This window comes from Fusarium poae, chromosome 2, assembly GCF_019609905.1.
Source record: "Fusarium poae strain DAOMC 252244 chromosome 2, whole genome shotgun sequence".
NCBI lineage: Eukaryota > Fungi > Ascomycota > Sordariomycetes > Hypocreales > Nectriaceae > Fusarium > Fusarium poae.
Window position 1 is genome coordinate 6,136,173 of NC_058400.1, and position 21,332 is coordinate 6,157,504.

At 46.8% G+C, this 21,332-nt stretch overlaps 7 protein-coding genes across 7 annotated transcripts; 2 read left to right on the forward strand and 5 right to left on the reverse strand.

Annotated features, from left to right (window-relative positions):
* Nucleotides 1–551: 551 nt before the first annotated feature.
* On the forward strand, nt 552–2,786 carry FPOAC1_006028 (uncharacterized protein; the record flags this gene model as incomplete). Its single annotated transcript, XM_044850529.1, has 1 exon — nt 552–2,786. The coding sequence occupies one exon, from the start codon at nt 552–554 to the stop codon at nt 2,784–2,786; it is 2,235 nt and encodes a 744-aa protein (XP_044709241.1).
* A 228-nt stretch (nt 2,787–3,014) lies between these two features.
* FPOAC1_006029 (uncharacterized protein) lies at nt 3,015–4,434 on the reverse strand (the record flags this gene model as incomplete). The annotated part of the gene is made up of 2 exons (XM_044850530.1): nt 3,015–3,632; nt 3,694–4,434. 2 exons carry the CDS (start codon nt 4,432–4,434, stop codon nt 3,015–3,017), a joined length of 1,359 nt encoding a protein of 452 aa, XP_044709242.1.
* Nucleotides 4,435–4,928: 494 nt separating this feature from the next.
* FPOAC1_006030 (uncharacterized protein) lies at nt 4,929–6,389 on the reverse strand (the record flags this gene model as incomplete). The annotated part of the gene is made up of 9 exons (XM_044850531.1): nt 4,929–5,159; nt 5,223–5,577; nt 5,632–5,688; nt 5,746–5,903; nt 5,963–6,007; nt 6,054–6,060; nt 6,121–6,174; nt 6,233–6,270; nt 6,321–6,389. 9 exons carry the CDS (start codon nt 6,387–6,389, stop codon nt 4,929–4,931), a joined length of 1,014 nt encoding a protein of 337 aa, XP_044709243.1.
* A 1,326-nt stretch (nt 6,390–7,715) lies between these two features.
* On the reverse strand, nt 7,716–9,733 carry FPOAC1_006031 (uncharacterized protein; the record flags this gene model as incomplete). Its single annotated transcript, XM_044850532.1, has 4 exons — nt 7,716–8,325; nt 8,384–9,204; nt 9,258–9,601; nt 9,673–9,733. 4 exons carry the CDS (start codon nt 9,731–9,733, stop codon nt 7,716–7,718), a joined length of 1,836 nt encoding a protein of 611 aa, XP_044709244.1.
* A 1,335-nt stretch (nt 9,734–11,068) lies between these two features.
* On the reverse strand, nt 11,069–12,331 carry FPOAC1_006032 (uncharacterized protein; the record flags this gene model as incomplete). Its single annotated transcript, XM_044850533.1, has 4 exons — nt 11,069–11,468; nt 11,518–11,923; nt 11,981–12,003; nt 12,072–12,331. 4 exons carry the CDS (start codon nt 12,329–12,331, stop codon nt 11,069–11,071), a joined length of 1,089 nt encoding a protein of 362 aa, XP_044709245.1.
* Nucleotides 12,332–18,818: 6,487 nt separating this feature from the next.
* FPOAC1_006033 (uncharacterized protein) lies at nt 18,819–19,346 on the forward strand (the record flags this gene model as incomplete). The annotated part of the gene is made up of 1 exon (XM_044850534.1): nt 18,819–19,346. The coding sequence occupies one exon, from the start codon at nt 18,819–18,821 to the stop codon at nt 19,344–19,346; it is 528 nt and encodes a 175-aa protein (XP_044709246.1).
* Nucleotides 19,347–20,242: 896 nt separating this feature from the next.
* On the reverse strand, nt 20,243–21,235 carry FPOAC1_006034 (uncharacterized protein; the record flags this gene model as incomplete). Its single annotated transcript, XM_044850535.1, has 3 exons — nt 20,243–20,848; nt 20,907–21,069; nt 21,135–21,235. The coding sequence occupies 3 exons, from the start codon at nt 21,233–21,235 to the stop codon at nt 20,243–20,245; spliced, it is 870 nt and encodes a 289-aa protein (XP_044709247.1).
* Between the last annotated feature and the right edge of the window lie 97 nt (nt 21,236–21,332).

The window sequence follows — 21,332 nt, forward strand, 5'->3', positions numbered from 1 at the left end:
ACTGCACGGCTGATCACCTGTTTGGGGCGCAGTCTTGAACAGCACCTTCGAGACCCAAAGTGAAGGAACCAACACCGCATGCAAGGGGTGATAGCCTATAGTAGACAATATACAAACTATCGAAACCCAAGACAGGCTAATAGCCTGAGTAAAGAATGGTACCAACAGAGAGAAACATACATGTTGATCTTCAAACGCTTTGACCTAACAAAGTGGTGGGCTAAATTCCTCACTAGATGCTTGCCGATGGCGGCTAAGCAGGTTAGTTGCGACAAAAGTCTCAATAGCTCCACCCTACCAAGAAAAACGGTTGCCGTTCATTACGGTCGGCCAATGGTCTTAGCTTGTAAGAGTAACAGGATCGTGGTGAGTGTATAAGTGTCGCACGAGTAAAATAGTGGTGAAAGCCTGTTGGAAAGGTCAAGGGCGCGAGTCATTATCAAAATGGCCGTGATTCACACACCCTCCATAATAAACCCATTATTACTTAAACTCGACATACTCTCACTGAAATCTAGGTCTGAGAAAACGCAACCATACATCTTCTCAACATGTGCTCGCCACTCTTCTCTCAGGTCCCTATCCAGGCGACAAGTCCAACACTCAACTCGCACACTCCAAAGATGAACATTCTCTTCCTATGCACTGCACACAACTCGCTGTCTCAGCAGCTCTACCTTCATCTCTGCCAGTTACATACTGTCACTATTGAATATGCGCTGTCTGACAAGGTCATGATCGAGGCTGCAAGCCTCGTGCGACCTGACATCATCATCTGTCCATTCCTCACCTCGCCTGTCCCAAGCGAGGTCTTCAACAACTACCTAACTCTTATTGTCCATCCAGGACCTCCTGGAGATGCTGGTCCCAGTGCACTTGATTGGGTACTGATGGGAGATGATGGTACGGTATCAGACTCTGCAGAACTTCTCAAGTCTCAATCATGGAACGAAACCGGTCGCTCCCACTGGGGCGTCACAGTTCTACAAGCTGTCGCTGAGATGGATGCTGGTCCTGTCTGGGCATTTGAGCAATTCGAGATCGACATCAATGATCCCGAAACGACAAAAGCGACACTTTATCGTGGTTCCGTCACACGGGCCGCAATCACTGCCACATTTTCTGCTATAGACCGCATCATCTCGACAACCAAGCAACAGCCCCTGTCGCATACATCCGAAGTCCACGGTATCTCGGTGAATCTCCAGTCAAACCCATCTTATAAGATGCTATCCGTCAGACAACAAAAGCCTTTCCTTGGTGGAGTAACACATTGTCGCCCACTCCTCAGAGCAGCAGAACGAAACTTTGACATCCAAACCGATTCAGCAGAGGCCATTTCCCGGAAGATCAGATCATCTGACTCACAACCTGGCTGTCTCACCAAACTGTTCGGAAGTGTCAATCTTTATGTGTACGGGGGTATTGTTGAGGCTGGAAGGAATGTGGACTGTAAACGTCAACCTGGAGAGATCATCGGGTCCAGAAGCGGCGCAGTTTGTGTGGCTACATGCGATGGCATGGCCATTTGGATCACCCATATCAGGAGAGTGAAGCGCAAGGTCGACTCGATGCTTTGGCCCAAAGTACCTGCTGTCACAGGCTTGCTCGAACTTGGCCTTGTTAGTCAGAGCACCATGGATGACTCGACATCACTGCAAGCACCTAACGGCTGGTATAAAGCCTCTCACTCTACCTTCCAAGACGTCTGGGTTGATTTCGCACCCTCGTCAAGCGAGAAACGCGTCGCATTTGTCTATTTTGAGTTCTACAATGGGGCGATGAGTACCTCTCAATGCTCGCGACTCATCGAAGCTCTTCAGTTTGTCGCTTCGGATGAGTCTCTTGAATCTGTCGTCCTTATGGGTGGCAACTCTTACTTCAGCAACGGCATTGCCCTCAACGTCATTGAGGCTAGTTGCGATCCCTCCACAGAGTCATGGCAAAACATTAATCGCATAGATGATGTTGTGCACATGCTTCTCGAGGTGTTCCCGCAGAAAAATGTCACAACCATCGCCGCAATGAGGGGAAACTGTGCGGCGGGCGGCGTGGCTTTGGCAACAGCTTGCGATGTGGTCATAGCAAGCTCCGAGTCTGTTCTCAATCCCGCGTACCGAGCTCTTGGCCTTTATGGGTCGGAATACCATTCGCTATCTTACACCGGACGCTGCGGACCAGAAATAGCGCGGTGTATTCTTCGCGAGATGCTACCAATCTCAGCTAACCAAGCCAAAGAAATCGGCCTTATCGACCATGTGCTCCCAGGCTCGGGACCCAGTCTGGATATCAGAGTCAGGGGGCTTGTAGAGTCTCTGACCTGTGCTCCTTACAAGCCCAGCATCTGGAAATCTCGCGTCGACGTCAGTCCTTCAGGGCTGGCGACAGCAAGGTCCCATGAACTTGGTGAGATGGCTAAAGACTTTTGGAGTGCAAGGTCGGAGAGATACACCTTGCGCCGACGAGACTTTGTTCGCAAGATCAAACCAACAAAAACACCACTGCGTTTTGCCACCCATAGGAGACGCGAGGGGGAAGTTGACGAAGAGGAGGCTGATGCTTTTGATGATGTGGCAAGGTACGTGGCAATGCCTCTACGAACGATCAGAGAAGAAAAGCCCCAAGTAAAGCAAGCGTCTCTCGTTGCGCGTAACGAGGAGGCCAAGCCTCATAACGGAGGCGTAGTCACCATATCGGAATTCCTTGGTGAGACAAGAAGTGCGCAGGACGGAAAGGCTATGTTATTTCCTTGTTACTATGGAGTTGATACCCCTGTTTGTACTTGATCCTTAATACTGTTTTCTTCTGTACTTTACTAGTAAATACCAGTCCAAGCCTTTTGATAACTCCAATCTCGGACAAAATATCTTGATCCTTAATACAATGCGTTGGCTTTCTCGTAATCAAATCAAGAACACTCTCACATGTCTCGTGCCCAACAACATGACTTTGTACTGTGATCCTACACAACCACTAAGCAAAAGGTGCCCGAACACCACCAGAGACTCTAGTAATTAAATTTCAGACATGTTCTCGTTGACAGACCTGAGAACTTCATTCGTGGAAGAACAAAACATCTCCAGCGTCTCCGTAGGAACAAGGTCGAGTTTGTTGCAGCCCAGGATATCCAGAATAGCAAGTTTGGCATAAAAAGCTCTTTTCTCTTTTGTTTCTTTAGTAATGACTCGCTCGCATTCGGTAATGTTGTCCTTCAAGATCTCGATCCTCTCAAGGGTCTCTGTGTATGTTTGGAGACCACTCTCTGTGTCGTATTCCAGTGCTTCAAGGTTCATCTTCGCGTGGTCGTGTCTCTTCCTAGCTCCTTCCAGATCCCGGATACTCTCACTGTAGGCGTCGTAGTATGGCTTTGGGCACTTGTCACCCCGCTTCTTGACTCTAGCAGCCATGGATTGCTTGAATGATTCAGCTTCCTTAAGTTGTCCTTGCGCCTCTTCGAGTAACTCGGAAGCCTCTTGACGGGCTCGCTCCTTGTCATGTACGTTAAGATGCTTGGCGGCGTGTTCTCGATCAATGACCTCATCCGAGCACAATTTCATTAGTTTCTCAGTGTTTTCGATACGTTCGTCTAATGCTTGGATGTTGCGGCTAGCTGAGATTCGATAGTGGGTTTGCTGTGATGAGTAACAAAGGTCAGTATCTCGATTGCAGATGTATCCTGAGATTGAAACTCACAATCTGGTGCACCTCCAGATCCGCGTTGAAACTATGAGAGATTGATCCTTCTTCTGGCGGGATACTGTAGTCGCTATCAGGACTAACACTTCGTCGAGCGCGTTTTCGTGGAACCGATTGTTGAAGCATGGGAGCTTGCATCTGATTTATGAGAGAGTGATTGACATCGGTTTCGGGCTCTGTATGGGTAAATGATCGTTGGTTATGGATCCCGTTGGCATCCTTTGGGATTTCGAAGCCTTGGGGGATGTTCAGGATATCAGTATCAGTATCAGACTCAGAATCAGATTCGGCTTGGCTGTCGCAGCATTCACCGTTACGCAGAGAATCAGAGACCGGTTCCGAGTTTTCTGGTGCTTGGACAATTGTGGCAACCTTGCGTTCGTTTTGCATCTGTGAAATCCATTGTTTGGCCAACCTGCAGTCCGTCGCCAAGCGTGATGATAGGCCTGATGTTTCATCCTGGCGTCGATGACTATCCTCGTACAGGCGAACCAGAAAGTCGCGTAACTCAAAGTGTGTTATAAGTGAACCATCTTCACTAACGAGATCCACTACTTGAGCCACATTCTGCGAGCAATTAATGTTCCAGTCTTCGGGTCTCGGGTTGAAATTTGGAGGCAGCCATTCCCAAGGCCATAGCTTGATCTTTCGGTAGATTCGTTGAAAACACTTCTGGACCCTTTTTCTCGCATCGGAGAGTCCCACGGTATCATAAGGAGCAGGAATGGTATCTGCCATATCGTGGCTGTGGTCGATAGATCAGAGGCGATGAGTAAAATGAGATCTTTGTAACTATCCGGACAAGCGTCTCACACCAAAAACAGTTGAAAGATGGAAATAAGATGACATGAATAGGTGCGAGAAGCAGAGAGGGGGAAAAAGCAAACAAAAGCGAGAATAAAGAAAAGCAGCCTAAGAGCAGGGTCAATGAAAGCTCAATTACACACTAAAGAAAAGCAGCCAAGATCTGTTTCTTTGTTGTTGTTTGCTAGTCGGTAAAACCTGAAGCCGAACTCCGTTTGTGCAACCTGAACTATGAAAAGTACAAAGGTAGATACCCTGAAATAAATGAAACTTGAATCTCTCTTATCATGTTGACTTCTAAATGATGTATCTAAAAGATGAAAGTCAACCGGTACATATGAATGACATGGTAGGCCTCTCGAGATGCATTGCCTTGTTAAAACCGAGATGATAACTCGTAATAACATTCTTGGACTTCGAGTCTTTCATCAAGGCTTCCTGCCCCAGATGAAATAGACGGGAAGATAGATGTGAATAGCTGGATCCCGAAGCTCCTTCTTAGCCTTTGCCATGAGAACCTGCACTTCATCATGACCCCAGCCAAGGAATTTCCCAAGGAGCATAGGCGTATATGAATCAATAGCCGCACAAGATTGAATAACTTGACATTTTCCAATCTCTTTTAGAACCGGGTCCTTAGGCCAGCCGCCAATAGGAATCTAAACGAACGTCAGCGCAGTCTCCCCAAACTGATCCAACTAGTAGGTAGGGAATTGACTTACTTTGCGTATCTCTTGATGCACGTCCACGAACCCCGCCTTGATCATGTTATCCTTCCATCCCGTTACACAGTCAATAGGCTTTCCAAATTTGATGCTACTCTCTCGCATAGCCACAGCCCAGACTTCGGCATTCACGGCTTTCTTGATAGAGTCGTCATCTGACATGAAGAATGCCCTCTGGCCTTGCATCTCTAGGTATCCACCACTGCTGAGGTTTTGGAATGCGCGCTCGAAAAACTGTTCCTCATTGGCGATGCAACCTTCCAACTCGCGGGCGTGGATGTAATCGAAAGGCCTCTTGTATACCCATGGGTCCTCAAAGTCGTCGACTTCAAAGACGCAATTTGTAGGAGTCCTTCAAATGGGGTTATAAGTCTTTGCCTCGAGAAGGAAGTTGATTTGTACGAACCAATCAGGTTGGATAGGACTAAGATCAGTCCCAATGACCTCGGAAGAAGGGTGTTCACTGTTTACAAAATGAATAAATTGTCAATACTTTAACAAAGCAGGAGTCGTTGCTCACTCGGCAAAATCAATAGCCCATATACCAGTGCCTGTGCCCAGATCAAGCACCCGCTGCGGGCTGTCACTGATTGGCGCGGTATGAAGCTTCCCGTGCATGAGTAGACTGTAGATGTGATGAACCAAATCCATTCGGTTTTGTTCTTCATCATCATTGGGCTATATGGTGTCAGATACTCGCATCACATAAACTAGGCAGAGTAAAATGATAGACAAACCACTAGATAAGTGCCTTCATGAAATGCATGATATCGACGACCGTTCTACTATACGGTTAGGGTATGTTCTAGATAATGTTATGAGACAAACCTCATATCTGAAATAATAATATTAGCCTTTAACTGAGTGAGAACTAAGCCCTGTTGCGAGGTCTTACCTGTAGCTGAAAATGCTGGACTTGAGGGATGTAAGGTAGCTCGATGAGCCATCTCTATAATAGCCAGTTAGCGGTCCATACCGCAAGAGAAACATAATTGAAGGAGGCCTACATGAGTTCCAGAGTGGAATCACTATCCACAGCGCCATCCTAGGTAGTAGTTAGTACACCAAGAATTCATCGTGCATCAAAACTTCTACTTCTGCTTCCAATAATTCAGGGTCGTTTTCAGGACGCTGGTTTGGCCCTTGTGCGGTTTGAGAGGCCATCGTGTAGAAACGTATGACTGATGACTGACTGCAGCAAACAATATAGAGAAGCTCGGAGGACAGGTGGCATGCCCCCCCTCTTTATGGAATATTAGTCGTCAGGCTCTTCAATGTCACATCATGTTGGTTGTTCGTTCAGAGGAATGAGATCAGACATTGGTTGGCGACCCCACTCAAGTGATGCAACTACAGGGGAAAATGAGTCCAAATGGGACCGTCCCCGATACTACCGTCGTCTTCTGGGCCTGAACCCTTGTTGATCGACTGAGTTTCCGCGTAAGCCGCTGCCCGTGATCCTTCGGCTACAAAGTTTCGGTTAACGACGATGAACGACAGAGGGGTATGGTATCTAAACGAAACTCTATGCGACTTCATGTCTACGGGAAACGAGAGAAACGAATTGCTGGGGATATAACGCAGAAAACAAAGAGCCCGAGAAAGGCTTGAACATGGCGTAAAACGGGTAAATTACCTTGTATCTTGGGCAAGGAGTATCGACCTCACTGCAATGTCAATTCCTGTTCACTGATGTGGTGTTCCCATTGGACTGCATGTGCAAATACCAATGCAGCGCTCTTCTTGGCGGTACCACAATTGGAAGGTCTGTTATGACCCTGTTCATTCTGGTATTACAAACTGGGAATATTCAGATAGACAACGCCGCAATGGCTCCCAGAGCTACCAGCGACCAGCCGCCGGTAATCAGGATACAGGTGATATGAGAAATCTTTTACAGGGGCTCAGAAAAACGGTCGTGAAGTGGTTGGTCACAGACGAAGTCTCATGCACAGCGACGACATGATGTGTAGATCCTCTGAAAGATCAAATCTATTGCGTATATATACGCTTATGTTAGATACTCTAGTACATACGACCAAAGGTAGTGGAAAATACGGGATCCCGTCCGCTCTCCCATAGTCAAGCCACTAACCGGCGGATTAGTAGTTGGGTCGGTGACGACCAGCGAATCCCCGCTGTTGTATGTCTTTTTTGCATTTTGTCCGAAATTCCAACATTGCAGCAGATCTAACTAACCCAAATAATAATAGTTACTGTCTGTCGCTGTCCCCAACAAGTATTACTTATATGCTTTTTATCAGAGCACGTATCTCGTCAAAGCTAAAGTTAGAAACCGAGTAATCATTTTGTCCCGGTTAAGTACATGTAGTGCATCTTGTACAACTCCATTCTGTTGGTAAAATATCGCTGATCCGAGTCAGTGAAGTCGTTTATTTGAGGTGGAATGTTTCATTATTTAGACTATCTATCATAGATGCAATGCAATTCTATTGAAAACACAACTGAGACACGCTATAATGATTCTAATCACAGCCGCGAGGCTGATTGTCCCAGGCCCAAATCATTGATAATAATATCAGCAGCCTTTTCACCAATAACAATAGCAGTGTTGTTCGTGTTGGCGCCAACATTCTCTGGTGCAACACTCAGATCTGCCAGCTTAAGACCCTTGGTACCCCAGACGTTCAGGCGCTCGTCGACGACACCGTTCTGCTCACGAGGAGCCATCCTGCATGTAGCCATGGAGTGCCATGTTGTTCCGACGTTGTTTCGGATCCACTGCTCGATAGCCTTGTCGTCTTCGGCAGAGTATTCAATATCCTTTACATCGCTAAGGGCCTCTTTGAGATCCGCTGAGGCAGCCTTGGATCCTTCAGGCCATGTTGGGTGGCCAGCTGCAACTTCACCGCGGTACATCTTGGTACGGCGCATGATTTCTCGGGACTTCTTGTAAGCCCAAACTTGCTTCTTGAGGTCGATATCGTGCTCATCGCTGAGGAAGCCCACGTCGAAATCAAGCTGGTCATCAAGCTCGGGTCCTGTGATGTGGATGTGACCACGGGAGTAGGGGTAAGCTGTGTAGTTACCGACGGTGACATATTGTTCTTCTGGAACAGTCGAGGGATCTCCAAGGAAGCTGGTATCATGTTAGCTTGACTGATCAAGAACAAGAAATGTAGAGTGGAGACACTTACCAAGAAACAAGACCCATAAGCATCAAAGGGCGGTTAGGGGCATCCTTGAAGTCCTTCTCCCACTTCTTTTGGAACTCAGGTCCAAGAGCAGCGACATCAGCTTCTGTAGGACGGAACTTGCTAGAGATATCGATCGAGTTCCAGCCAAGAATGGGATCCTTGGAGTCAATCAATTCTTGGCGTTTGTGGGGGTTTCGAAGTACTGTGTCAATCGTCTCATGCGGCTGAAGAGCAGTCTTGTAGGGATACAGGACAAGTTGGTGATCCTGGTACTCGTGACCAACACCAGGCAAGTCAATCTTGACATCGACACCAACCTTGTTGAGAATGCTGGGGTCACCAAGACCGGATCTCTCAAGAACAGAAGGGGTACCAAGAGCACCACATGAGACAACAACAAGCTTGCGAGCCTTGACGGTCAACTTGGGGTGCTGAGTAGGACCTATTTGGGCTTGGAATGCAGGGTTGGGGGTGTACTCAACACCAACAGCTCGCTTCTCGTCGTCAAGAAGGACTCGAACGACCTTTGACTCTACTAGAATGTGGAGGTTCGGGTATTTATCATTATCGATCTTGCTGTGTAGATAGGCTGTTGCGGTATCCTGTCGCCGACCTTCCTTGGAGACATATCGCAGCCATCTCTGAATACCGTTGTTGGCATCGAGTGTCTGCAGATCTTTGATTTCGGGCCAGCCAACTTCAGAAGCAGCATTGATGAAGTCACTCTCTGAACCCTTTGAACGGTATGTGCTATCCGAGACATGGACTGGGCCGCTGTATCCGTGATGCTCAGGTTTACCAGGTCCGTGGTATGTCTCAAGCTTGTGGAGAATTAGTCAGATATTCAACAGATGATGGGAATGTTGAGAATTACCTTTTTCAAAAAGGGGTACATCTCATCCGCGGTCCAACCAGGTGTCTTCCATGAGTCAAAGTCTGATCGTTGAGCACGTGTGTACATCATAAAATTGATTGACGAACCGCCACCCAGCGTTCCGCCGCTGGGAACAATGGACTCGCGTCCCCCCAAGTGGTCTGACTTGTTGGACTTGTAGAACAAAGTAGTGGTGGAGGTTGGTAGTAGATGATCCAAGAAAAAGACGGGGTTCTCAATGTTCTGGACGCCACGGTTGTCTTGACCCCCTTCAATGAGCAGGATGGACAGGTTTGGGTCAGCCTCTGCCAGCCGACCGGCAACAACACATGCTGCTGTCCCGCCTAGTAGTGAAATGAAGTTAGCATTGACATACGGTGAAGAAGTACTGGAATGCAATAGGTGTTGGCTGTACCTCCAGCAATAATGACATCGACCTCGCTGATGTCGCTAACGAGCTTAGTATACAAGCCCATGGTGAACTAAGTGTTGGAGATCTTTACGAAAACGGGATGGGGACAAATAATAGTGAATGACTGGCGTGTTATGTATGATTCAGGGATGAGAAAAAAAGACCTATAAGCGCGAGGGGGGAAGATATATATTTACAAAGTCCATTTGCGTAATGGCTGCATGATGTTGCCTCCATCCATGTCCTTCAGCTCCATCCTTCATGCGGGAATTTGTTGGTTGGATGTTTGTTGGTTGGAGCAAGACCCCGAAAAAGAATACATGATCCTTACTTGACGTAGGACGTTTCATCCGGGGTTGTTGCGATATTGGTCAAACACCGGCCAGGTCGGGGTAGGTTGCAATGAACTGGGGAACGGCATAAGACTTTGAATGAGTTGGCTAGTCGGGTAAGCAGTTTCTTCTCCATAGTATTAACTAGCTAGCTACATGAAGCTTGGTTGTTGTGGAACAAGACCCTCTAGCCGCAGTCCGCGGCAAACGCTAAACAGCAACTGGATAATAAAGGTCTAGATCCTTCCCCACCAGCTGTACGCCTTGCGGTCTGGAGGTTAGTGTACCTACATGTGCCTGGAGAATCTTCAATGGAACGGTGACGCCCAAATTGTCGCTGCGTAGGTTGTAACACTATGCAGGTGCAGCCGGTCAAAACCTCAGGCGATGTGGCAGTATCCATTGGCATTGGCATTGGCATTGGCATTTGGCATTTGGTGCCCTGTGCTGCGCCGCATGACATGACACACAAGACGCAGTTCTGGTAAATTGTGTTTTACGGGCTGGCAATGGGTTCGAGTCAGCCCTTTCTCCCAGTTACCTATTCTAGTTTTCCACTGCAATCACTTTAAAATTTTGGCCCATGGTATGTACAGATACTCGCGCAGCTAACTATTTATGGCTTGAGCTAAAGTCAGTTAGGCCCAGTCCATGTCGAATCCTGGAACAGTTCATTTACCACAAAGGATCAACCAATGTGCTTGAGTGACTGACTGACTGGCTGGCCAGCATGACATGACCCAGGCACCTGCACTGCACTTCGGCAAAGAATGTCTCCGTCTAGTCTTCACATTTAGTTCAAACTTGGAAATTGCCTAAATTATTAATTATGCGCATTACGGTGGGTAATGCTGAGGCTCAAGGCCCTTTGAGAGATTCTCTAAGTTCTACTGTAGTATGTATGTACATGAAATTACGGTATAAACGCCCGAGACACGCTGGACGGTATGAATATCATTAGTTCGTACCGAAAGCATCGCTTCGCACCGCACGGCCTCTCAGCTTGGCGAGGCGGGTCTAGAATGAATTGTCTCCATCTTCAATACTCCATTGTCAGCCCTATTGTTTCACGGGTATGCGTACGGCTCCTTAAGGTGCCGTGTCGAGGACTGGGAGCTTGCATCATCCTCGTCGTGCTTGTCCATTACCTGAACGTGGGTCTGTGTCACTTTTGTGATACCTGGACCCTGGTGAGGCTTGGTTTGGCTGTCGGCGGGTTCGCTATTGGCATCAATGCGGACTTCGAGGTTCCTTCCCGCTGTCGAGAACATGGCACCTCCAGCTCTGGTGGAGCCTGTCTTTCTGGACGCGTGGGCCCTGACCTTGGAACGAAGTTCAGTGTCCTCGTAGCCGTCTGGGTATGAGCTGTGGTCGCCAGTTGCGCGGACTACTCTGACGATAAGCGCAGAAATGTTCATCTCAATGTGTAGCTTGAGCATGTAAACAAGAGGGTGGAATTGCACATAGCTGGTTCAGTCAGACTTGTTGATTTCATCAAGATGGACACAAAACTTACATGAAACCATTGCCGATAGACATGCTACCGATGAGAACAAGATCCAAACTCATTGAGATGAAAATCATGACAAGGTTGTACCGCATGAGAGGCTGGTACTTGGTGAGACCATTGGCAATCAGCTTGATACGAATGAGGTAAATGAAGTAGCCGTGAAGCATGGCATCAATGACCAAGAAGATACCCTTCTCAATGCGATCCCAAATGAAGTTGATGTCGTGGAAACGCTGAGAAATCTGCAGCTGGGCAGGAATCCAGATACAAAAGACACTGATGTTGATGAGTCCAAGAATGACCGCGGTTATCCATCTAATCTTGACAGCGTTTCTTCGATCGACCATAAGGAGGGAAATTCGGTTGATGATGATTCCGCAGATACACTGAATCTGTACGACCCATAGACAAACTATTATATCAGGTTAGTCGAGACTCGTTCGTTCAAGGTCTTGGCAGCATATCGTACGGAAAGCAAAAAAGATCCAAAAGCTAATTTGTAGGTCAGCAATCCGTTGTGTCGAGATCGAATCCGTGGCATAGCACAGGAATAACCATACCTAGGAGGAATATAACCACGAAGGAAGCACCATGACAAAACTCCAATAACCATCGACGCCGTCCACTCAGCCCAGATCATCCACACATAAGCTCTGAAGCGTCCTGTTCGTTTGTACTGTTCCCATGTTTGTTTCGCAGCCTTTTGTGCCGAAAAGATTCCTACAGCAATGGTGAAGCCCCAGATAATACTGGCGACAAGTTGATCGGTGGTGCTGGGTGCTACCACCACATAATGGTCAGGCACTAGAAAGCCGGCCATGGTAAGAGGTGTGTATGTGTGCCTGTATAAACGGACAAATCCTTCCCGTAGATAGTTGGAATACTAGAGACTAGAGAAAAGCCAAAAGACCAGTCAGGTCCGACCTGTTGCAAGATATAATAAATGAAGGAGTGTGCAGGGTTTGGTCGGATCAGGTGAAATTGGTCCGGCATTTGTCGTCATTAAGAGGAAAAGGAAGAAAAAGAGCCCCCCTGCAACAAGACCCCGAGTGAAATCGGAATCCTGCAGATCACACAGTCTTTTTTCTTTTGGTCTCGGACGTCCCAAGGCCTGGTTCCAGAAGACTACTTTAGCGTTAATAGATATTAGACTATTATTCAAGATGGCTCGCTCTACTGACAGAGAGCAAATCACAGTGGTCTCATTGATGAATTCGAGAACGGCGTCTCTTTGGAGCGGCGAACTAGACTTGATCGATGCTAAGGCTTAGCGGACGGCGTTTTTAGATCCCCGGTGGGAGATAGGGGCTGAGCTTCTTTAGGACAAGCTAGGTTCGCCACCTACCCCGTGAGCGGATTCGAGTCAGTGTAGTTGGTCGTTAGTCTGTTTCGACACTACTAGCATCTACGTAGTACGGAATCCTCCAGGGACTAAGTGCCGTTCCGTGCCCGGTAAAATGAGACAAAGGCAGTCAGAAGGGTTTTTGAGAATTAGTCCTGAGAATCCATTGCCATGGTTCGGTTGTTACGCGGTCCGAAACCATTCTGTTTTGTGGTCTTGATGTGGAACTTTGGGCGATCATATGGAGTTTCTCACATTATCAATGACATTGATACATACGTAGTATGTAGTAGACTGGTAGAGTAGAGTACCATCTGACTCGATCGCTACTTTGGGGGGATCTCTTTTTTTTTTCACCGCGCTTCCAATCTCTCTTCTTATCCGCGGGAGATTGTTCCCACAATTGAATGTGCTGTGATGGATGGACAAGCTAAGCCTGTGCATCTAGCAGGCTTCCCCGTGCATCAACCAGAGGTAGTACAGCAATAACAGGGAATATCTTAGCTGCAGTAGTTATTCCATGATTCATACTGTAGCTAATTGCGCCGGGCGTAAGGAGCACTCGCTTGGGGAAAAACCTTGCATATGCCTTGTTATTCGCTATGAGTGAGCGCCATCCCAGGAGGTCATGGTTTGTGCTCGAGTCAAATTCTGTCTCAAAGCAGTCTAGCCAATACTGCCACTCCAGTCTGACGGAACTCAATTCCTTCCATCTTACGCCACCTGCTCTTAAATGCCAAGGGGAAACCCATTAACTTTGTCCTCAGAACTCTAGGCTAATTCGAGGATTGACTCAAAATATGTGGCTTTCCTTCACGAGAACAATCTTGGGTGGTTCTTTCGCACGTGGCAACAACGCCAAGATGGAGCGGTAGTTCCATTAGAAGGTGAAGGTCTCCCATCTCTAGTGCTAATCAAAAGTACTGATAAAGGTCCTCGCCACGCGTGTTTCTGACTCTTTACTAGTTTCATGTAGCGTTGGGCGAGTCAAGTCTTGTATTCAGGAGGTTGAGAACAGAGGTTGAGGACAGAGGGAGGAGATGGAACGGCAGGATAACGTACAGGGTAGAGCAAAAACTCCGAAAACCAATCTTGGGGCACTGACTCGCAACCTGGCTTGGAGGTAACCAACATGCCGGCTCTCCGGCTCCCCGGCAATACCTTCAGCCAGGTTAGGCTATTGGTTGGCTCGGCTCGGTACAGGCAACCTACGTAGGCCTTGACTCAATTACTGCATTATTGTTGAGATTTGGAAGACTATCACTTCCTCAAATACAGTAGCTCTGTCCTCTCGTATGTAAATGTGATCAGTCACATCGTTTTTTCTTTCAGCCCAAAAAGGCGACTGGGGTTATGCTTAACTCTTCATTCCTCACTACCGACGATCATTTCTCCAGCCCCCACCAGTCTGGCTGGGATCCCTAGTCATAAACAATAGTTGGACAACATTGGGCACCATGTTACCCTACGTTGCCCGCTCCTTTTTGACAACCTTATCAGGGTCTGGGACCCTGGAGCCCGTTTCTTCCACCTTTGATGCAACATAGCAGTTATTTCTAGCTACCAACAATGAGTTGGGTACGAATTTCGGCGGACCAAGCTCAATTAAAGTGGTAACTGCGCTATTTAATATTCTTTTCTAATCTGCGTAGCTCATGGTTTGTGAAACTCGTCTACTGGGAATGCGACTTGACCTATCTAGAATATTATGCAAATTTCTCAAAAACCGGGTTTGCTAGTGCGATGCAATACCGAGACATTCTTGAGGATTAGTGGTTCGCTACTCTGTATGGACAAGTAAATTATTTGATAGGTTATAATAGATAATATCTATGGAGCTTTCTGTTGCCATGTAGATATGTACCATGACAATTTCATTTAGAGAAAAATACTGATCTTCACTCCCGCTCTACTCTGATTAAATTTCGTGCCGGACTGGCAATGTCCTTGACGAATCATTGGTTGCGTTTGGGCCAAAGTTGTGGTTGTCGAAAATCAATACTGCATCTAGAATTTCAGCCTTCTCGGGGAGCAGCCGCAGGCTTTCGCACATCGACATACTTGAAGATCTTTCTTGGCCGATCTAAACACTACGATATCTCTATCCTGATGCCTTGGCTATGTACACCTTGCTTGGCGATACTACAGAGCCAGTGGAAATGGGGCAGTTAAGTATCAAACTATTGTTGGTCACTCTTGAGGCCGACAACTCCTTGCTTGATACTACCTTGCACCGACCTTTCGGCCGGAGACTAGCCACCAACGGTCAAAGAGGCACATTTAGTGGATCACAGTTATGAGCCGGACTAATCATTTGTTTCCAAGGTTCCAGGATTTCGGTATTGGCTCTCCATAGTGAACGTGAGAAAAATGGCAGAAACCGTACTCGAAGCAACTATCTAGAACCGGAAGAGGTCACCGAGGACACAGAGAAAATGAAACAAGGAATGTTTTCAACTCTGCTTAGCGGTTTTCTGAAGGGGAAGGCGTTTTAACCGACTGAACAAATCTCTATAACATCTGGACACTAAGATAGAGACAATAACAAGAGTGAAATAATTTATCGGCATTGAATTTTGCACAACTTATAACAGCTATAATGGCTTGGTAGCTAATGCCAACCTCGACTAGACATACATTATCAGAGAGAGGTTTGTTATTGATGAAATCTCTATCCTGATATGGCTTACGAATGCTTTGGTACTTCACTGAGCTAGCACTATCGGCGAAGCTCGTAGATATGGCCACCCACCTGAACGGCACAACCGTACAGAGTAGGTAGGTAAGACAGGGTAGGTATTCAGTGGCCGACTGACTCGACCTTGTTTTCGAAGCACCCTTCGGCTTCAGCTTTAATGAGTTCTGCTTTCTAAAACCAAGAATGTATGATGTACCATTTCTCTTTCGAATCCAAGTTTCAGTCAACACTGGGATTTCAACCCTTCTTACATTTGTCGTTTCCGAGCGTGGGAGGATTCTAATTCTCTAAACACTGTGCCGGGTAGATTTGAAAATAACCGTGTCTCTGGCGACGGCAATCCACTTGCTGCCGTGTCATTTCGGAAAGTGGACACAGTCCTGGTCAATGTACCACAAGCGTGTCTAGGTCTGGGCTTCAATAATGTAACGTATGATTTACACACTAAAGGAGCAGTTCATTGGGTTCCTCGGCAAGAATAGAGAAGAGAAGACCTGCTTTATGTAGAACTTGTATACTGCTTTACGTTTTCGTTTCATCTTGCTTCGTTCTCCAAGTGCAATCGGAGTTCAATGGACCAGCCAAGGAAGTCTTATTATTTATGGGCTTATTGAGCCATAGGGAAGTGTTGAGAACGAAGTGCTTACTCATAAGTGTTTTGTGAGTTCACGGGGGAAGTGCTACGTCTTAACCACGATTGTTCGGACCATTAAATATTTTATGAATGTGGATGCCGATATTGGGAAAGTGAAGAGAGGCCTCATGTCGAACTGTAGCATGTTCACGTGGAATCTCATGTTTGTTTCCACCAACCTTCCCCCTCTAAATGCATCAGTAACAGGTGACATTAGTGTTATCGGCCGGTTCGATTTGTGGTTATCACATGGATATCAGCGCGAACACATTATTCCTGTGGAGTTGATAAGGTAGTGGCTGGGCATTCTTATGATTGCTAAATGTAAGTTCTTTACTGTGTTTCTGGCACTTTAGGTCCGGATGTGTGTCCAACAAAACAATACGTATAATGTTGCAATTCAACAGTCCAAAAAAAGAACGTAGTCTTGATGATATTGGCATTTAAGTAAATTATGTCACATACACATATAATCAGGATTCGACTGCGAAGAAGAAGAGAACTGAGTTTATGTGAGGTTTTAGTAGACTTTGCCACGAGGACCGGTCTCTAGGGGGGCTTCTACTGAACAAAGTCTCAAAGGAAGGAAGTGTATGCGATTCCTACAGATTCTCGACCCAACAAAGTCTGATAAAGTATAGCAGGTTTCAAAGGCTCTTTGAGGAGAAACTGATTGAGGAAGCTGTTAACTAAGCATGAAAATAACATTGCAAGATACAATCGAGATCCGGCAGTTGCTTGTTGTCACTGACTGGAGGGCCGGAGAAATATCGTTGATAGGAAACGGAACATCCCTAGCCTCTGACATAATTTTTATACTGACAGGCGCCCTACATGCTGACTTCGAAATAACGAGTAGAACGAAGATTCCCTTATTCTGAACCCAAAACCAAATGTAGAGTTCAGTAATATGTGTTTTGTTTACTCATCCTGTGTGCAGATCTCTGATTAGGTTGAAGCAAAATTGTGTGTCTTTCTAATTTCAACAGATATACAACATTTTATGCTCAAAATACCGCGTCAGAGTAAATTGAGCTAATGTCGTGACAGTCGATACGTCAGACATATCAGAGAAAACAGTATACCAGTGTATGCCATACTGATAGATTTGAGTGCTGGCACTGTTTAAAATTCAACAGCAGCAGACCTGTCGTTGTGTGCTTGAGTTAAGCTTATGATAGGTTCGCGAACAACAAGTCTGACTACCTACGTCACTTTCATCGCTCTACTTGTCAGGTTCATTAAGCATATTATACCCGACCGAGAGGGAGTGAAACGCAGCCGTTGAAACGTCGCCGATCCAGAGAATCAATCAATTGTCGGAGGATCAGACACAAATTCGCTCATCTCTCATTGATTCCTCATGCAATAAATTACCTAGATGGCGATTGACTTTCACTTCTCTTTGCTGCAAAGAAACAATTTCTTCGTGCCGACTGAACCGATGCCCATTGACTTACCAGGTAGCTGGGAAGAAGTATTACGTCTAGGACACCAGAAAAAGGTTGTTGGATAGAATTATAGTTCAGTAAATTGACCGAATTGTCGGGACCACGGCTCATCGGCATCTTAGCGCATCTTCACCAACGGTGCCGAATCACAAGCCTCAAGGATCCTTTTTTGGCTTTACCACTCTTTGGTGACGAAATTGATCTGCAAAATGGCTTTCTTCAAGGGGTCTATCCGAAGCCACTTGCAACAACGGTTGGACCCTTTCGGAAATCACGGCTTCGTACCAGTCAATGATATTCACTGATTCTCAGGGACCTGTCCGTTGTCGTAGGTGGCCCTCAACGGGTAGTCTAATTCAAGTCAAGGAAGTTTCCGTATTGGGTTGTACAGCTCTTAGTCTCGAAATATTTACGAATCATTGCAAAGAACCATAAGTATGTCTGCTCAACAGACGATTTGTAACGTTAGGAACTAAGAGAAATCAGGACTTATGCGTCGTAGACCCATCTCGTCTGTGAAGCTTAACGTCATTGTCCCGGATGGCTGTTGGGGTCAGGCACACCCGAAAACACAGTTGATCAATAGATTCACTTACTACGTTTCCAACAACAGTGAACCGAACCGAGAGAAAAAAATATCAATCTCCGCCACTGACGCTTTTGCTGACCATCTGCTTAGAAGTTTGTCTTTGGAGTCGAGCTTTCATGACCTGACATGACGCACCTAACCAGTGTGCTGGATGCATCTTTGTGTTTCTCAGCTGTTGAGCCGCATTGTAATCCATCTTTTGACGTCATGCAGCCCCTCGACCCCCATCTATAGTGTATTGTCAAAGTCTTTGACCTGTGAAACTACGCATAGCAATGACGAACATGGCTGGGACAACCTATCCGACATGTGAAGACAGAGAAGTTATGCCTCTGCAACTACGTAAGTGAAGAATAACCTCAGATGAGCAACGATCTGCGACAATTCCAAAGATAAAACGAAACATCATGCCTCGTTCGATACCAGTTTTCTTCTTCATTATCCAAACAGGCATCACTCAGCTCATATTCTACTTCAGACCCTGAGAGACACAACCACAACCTTGCCTCTTTATCATATCATATCCACGCAACTACCAACCAACCTTCAACTTCACCAAACACCAAGACAACAAATACCCTAAATCAGCAAAAATGACCCAACTCACCAAGGTTCTCATTGCCCTCGCCGTCATCGGCGCAACCTTTGCGGCTCCCGTCAACCAGCCTCGCCAACTTGGCGGAGAAGGCAGCGCTGCGGATGCCATCATCGGCGATACCGACAACGCTTCTGGCTATGCCGTTGAAAACGCCGAGGATCACATCGCCGAACTCCTCGGCGGTCATCCTACTGAGCCCAATGAGCCCAATGGTCTGAGCGGCAGCGGCAGCGGCGGTGGCAGCCCTCCTCCTCCTCCTCCTCCAAAGGCTAGAATGGTCAAAATGACCAAGAGACAGGGCGACAAGATTTCCGATGGTACTGCTGCAATCTTGGACGCCGCAGGACTTACTGGGGAAGCCGATCTTGTCAAGACTGATGGAGATGCTATTGATGGGCAGACGACTGGGGACGCAGCCCTCATCGGACAGCAGGTTGGAGGAGATGAAGAGGATATTGGCGAGCGTGTTGGAAACTTGGTTCCCAACAAGCTTCCTACTGCTCCCGGTGTCCCTGGAGCTTAAGCTCGTCACGAGCTCTCTGGCGAACAAACATGGTGGAAGTGAAACTGGGAGTTGCTTGAAGTCTGTCACCGAGTGACCTTCCAAAAACTACTGTCATTGCCCAGGGTCTGAGAATCGTCTAGGGGTAACAGGTTGTGTAAGAATGTGACAAGTGGGAAGTCAGGAACAAGCGATGCAGCGCTAGGAGCAGGGCGTTACAAGCGAGTATTAGCCAGCGAGTGTTAGCCATTCTTTCCAGCGTGTACTTCATTAGCTGTTATTCTATAGTATTAATCATTTGTTGGAAATTATATTTTTAAACGCTTTGATCTGCAACGCAAAGGTCTTAGAAGAACTGACCATGTTGCTCATCCTGGAATTACGGCAACAAGTTACGAAACGATAGTGAGACCTCAGCGAAGCGACAATGACTACTGCCTACAAACCAACGGTCACTATCCATCCAGATCTCATACTAAGATGGCATGGGTAAGCTGTGTATAATTAAACGATGGACTATTTGCAGATTGTACCATGTCTTGACCCTGGTGGTTTACTTAATCTGCCACGTGGATGGAATGAGCCGTCGAGAAACAAACTCTATCTCTAGTTCAATCGTCTTGCGGGGGGGTTCCTGGTCTCCGTTGACATTCCAGCGGTTAAGGTTTTCTTACCGACGGCTTTGGTATGGACCGTTTATCCTGACAGCTGATGTCTGTGTAAGAAGTAATTAAGACGTAACAGTGGCGACAAGGACCATTGACGACGGAAATGAGTGCAACTAGTTTTCCGGTGCGTTACAGCAAAGATTGCTCATTGATAGTAGTATCTATTAATCATTTTTATGTAGCTAGCCTTGGGAAACCTGCATTATTTCTGTGCCATATGAACAATGCACGTTTGTTTGAGCTCCTAAATCACTTGGTGATGCTCAAATCATGCGGCAGAGTTCCTGGTTCTTCGTTGAGAACTTCCGTCACCTGCCCAACAAGCTTGTCCAACCGGAGTCGTTGGTCGTAAGTCAGCTTGGAGACTTTGACATGGCTAAGAGCGTCGAGCCTTTGTTGCAAGTGGGTATTGGTGAGGTCTTGTTCAGCCATCCACAGATTGCTCTTCAATTCGTCTATCTGCCTTTCTATTGCATTGAACTTGACGCCAGTCTCATAGTCTTTGTCTATAGCGTCTTTAAGGAGCTGTGTCATCTTTTGTAGCTCGGTGTGACAACTGTCGCGGTCGGCCACGCTTGCCTGCAGGGCTTGGTGAAGTTGTGCTGGGACCACGTCATGGCAATCTCTGATTACTTTGGCAACTTGTCTGATCAAGTCTTCAATCTTGTGTAGTTTTGCAACGGTGGCTGCCAGATTGAGATGATTAGTTACCAGAAACCTTTTCGCCTTGTTGAAAGCTTCGGGGTCTCCATTTTGAGATATCGCGTTACGTTCGGCCTCGAGAATTTGCAAACGATGCTTGTATTGTTCGATACGGAGCCTGATAGACTTTGTATTCTCGTCGGTAGCATTGGACTGTCACGAGTGATCGATTAGTGACCAATACCCAGTAGCCTTGAGCCGGTATACCTACCTTTGCCTGATCGGTTTCCGACGAAGGTACTGGTTGTTCAACCTCGGTGCCTATCGTAGGAGCTGTCTGAGAGTCGATAGACGTGGTAGTGTTACTTTGTCGCTTTACTGGAGGCTGTGTACTCGATTCATCTCCTGCTCGCTTGCGATTTGTGTTGGGAGTGCTGTCAAGTTCAGAATACATATCAGTGAGTGTTTTCAACAGTCAACTTGGTTTACTCCTGCGTACTTGGTCCTGCTGTCAGATGTAGGGCTTGGAGGCGGCAGCGGGAATGGCTCGGTGTAGTCTGGTTCGTATTTTGCCTGTCTGTCTGGATTGAGAGGGCTCATTGTCGTCGGGATCTCACGGGGTTGTCGCCTGAAGATAATTTTCTTCATTCTAACAAGGCCAGTCAGCTCGAGACACTTGAAGGGGTGCGGTACAAAC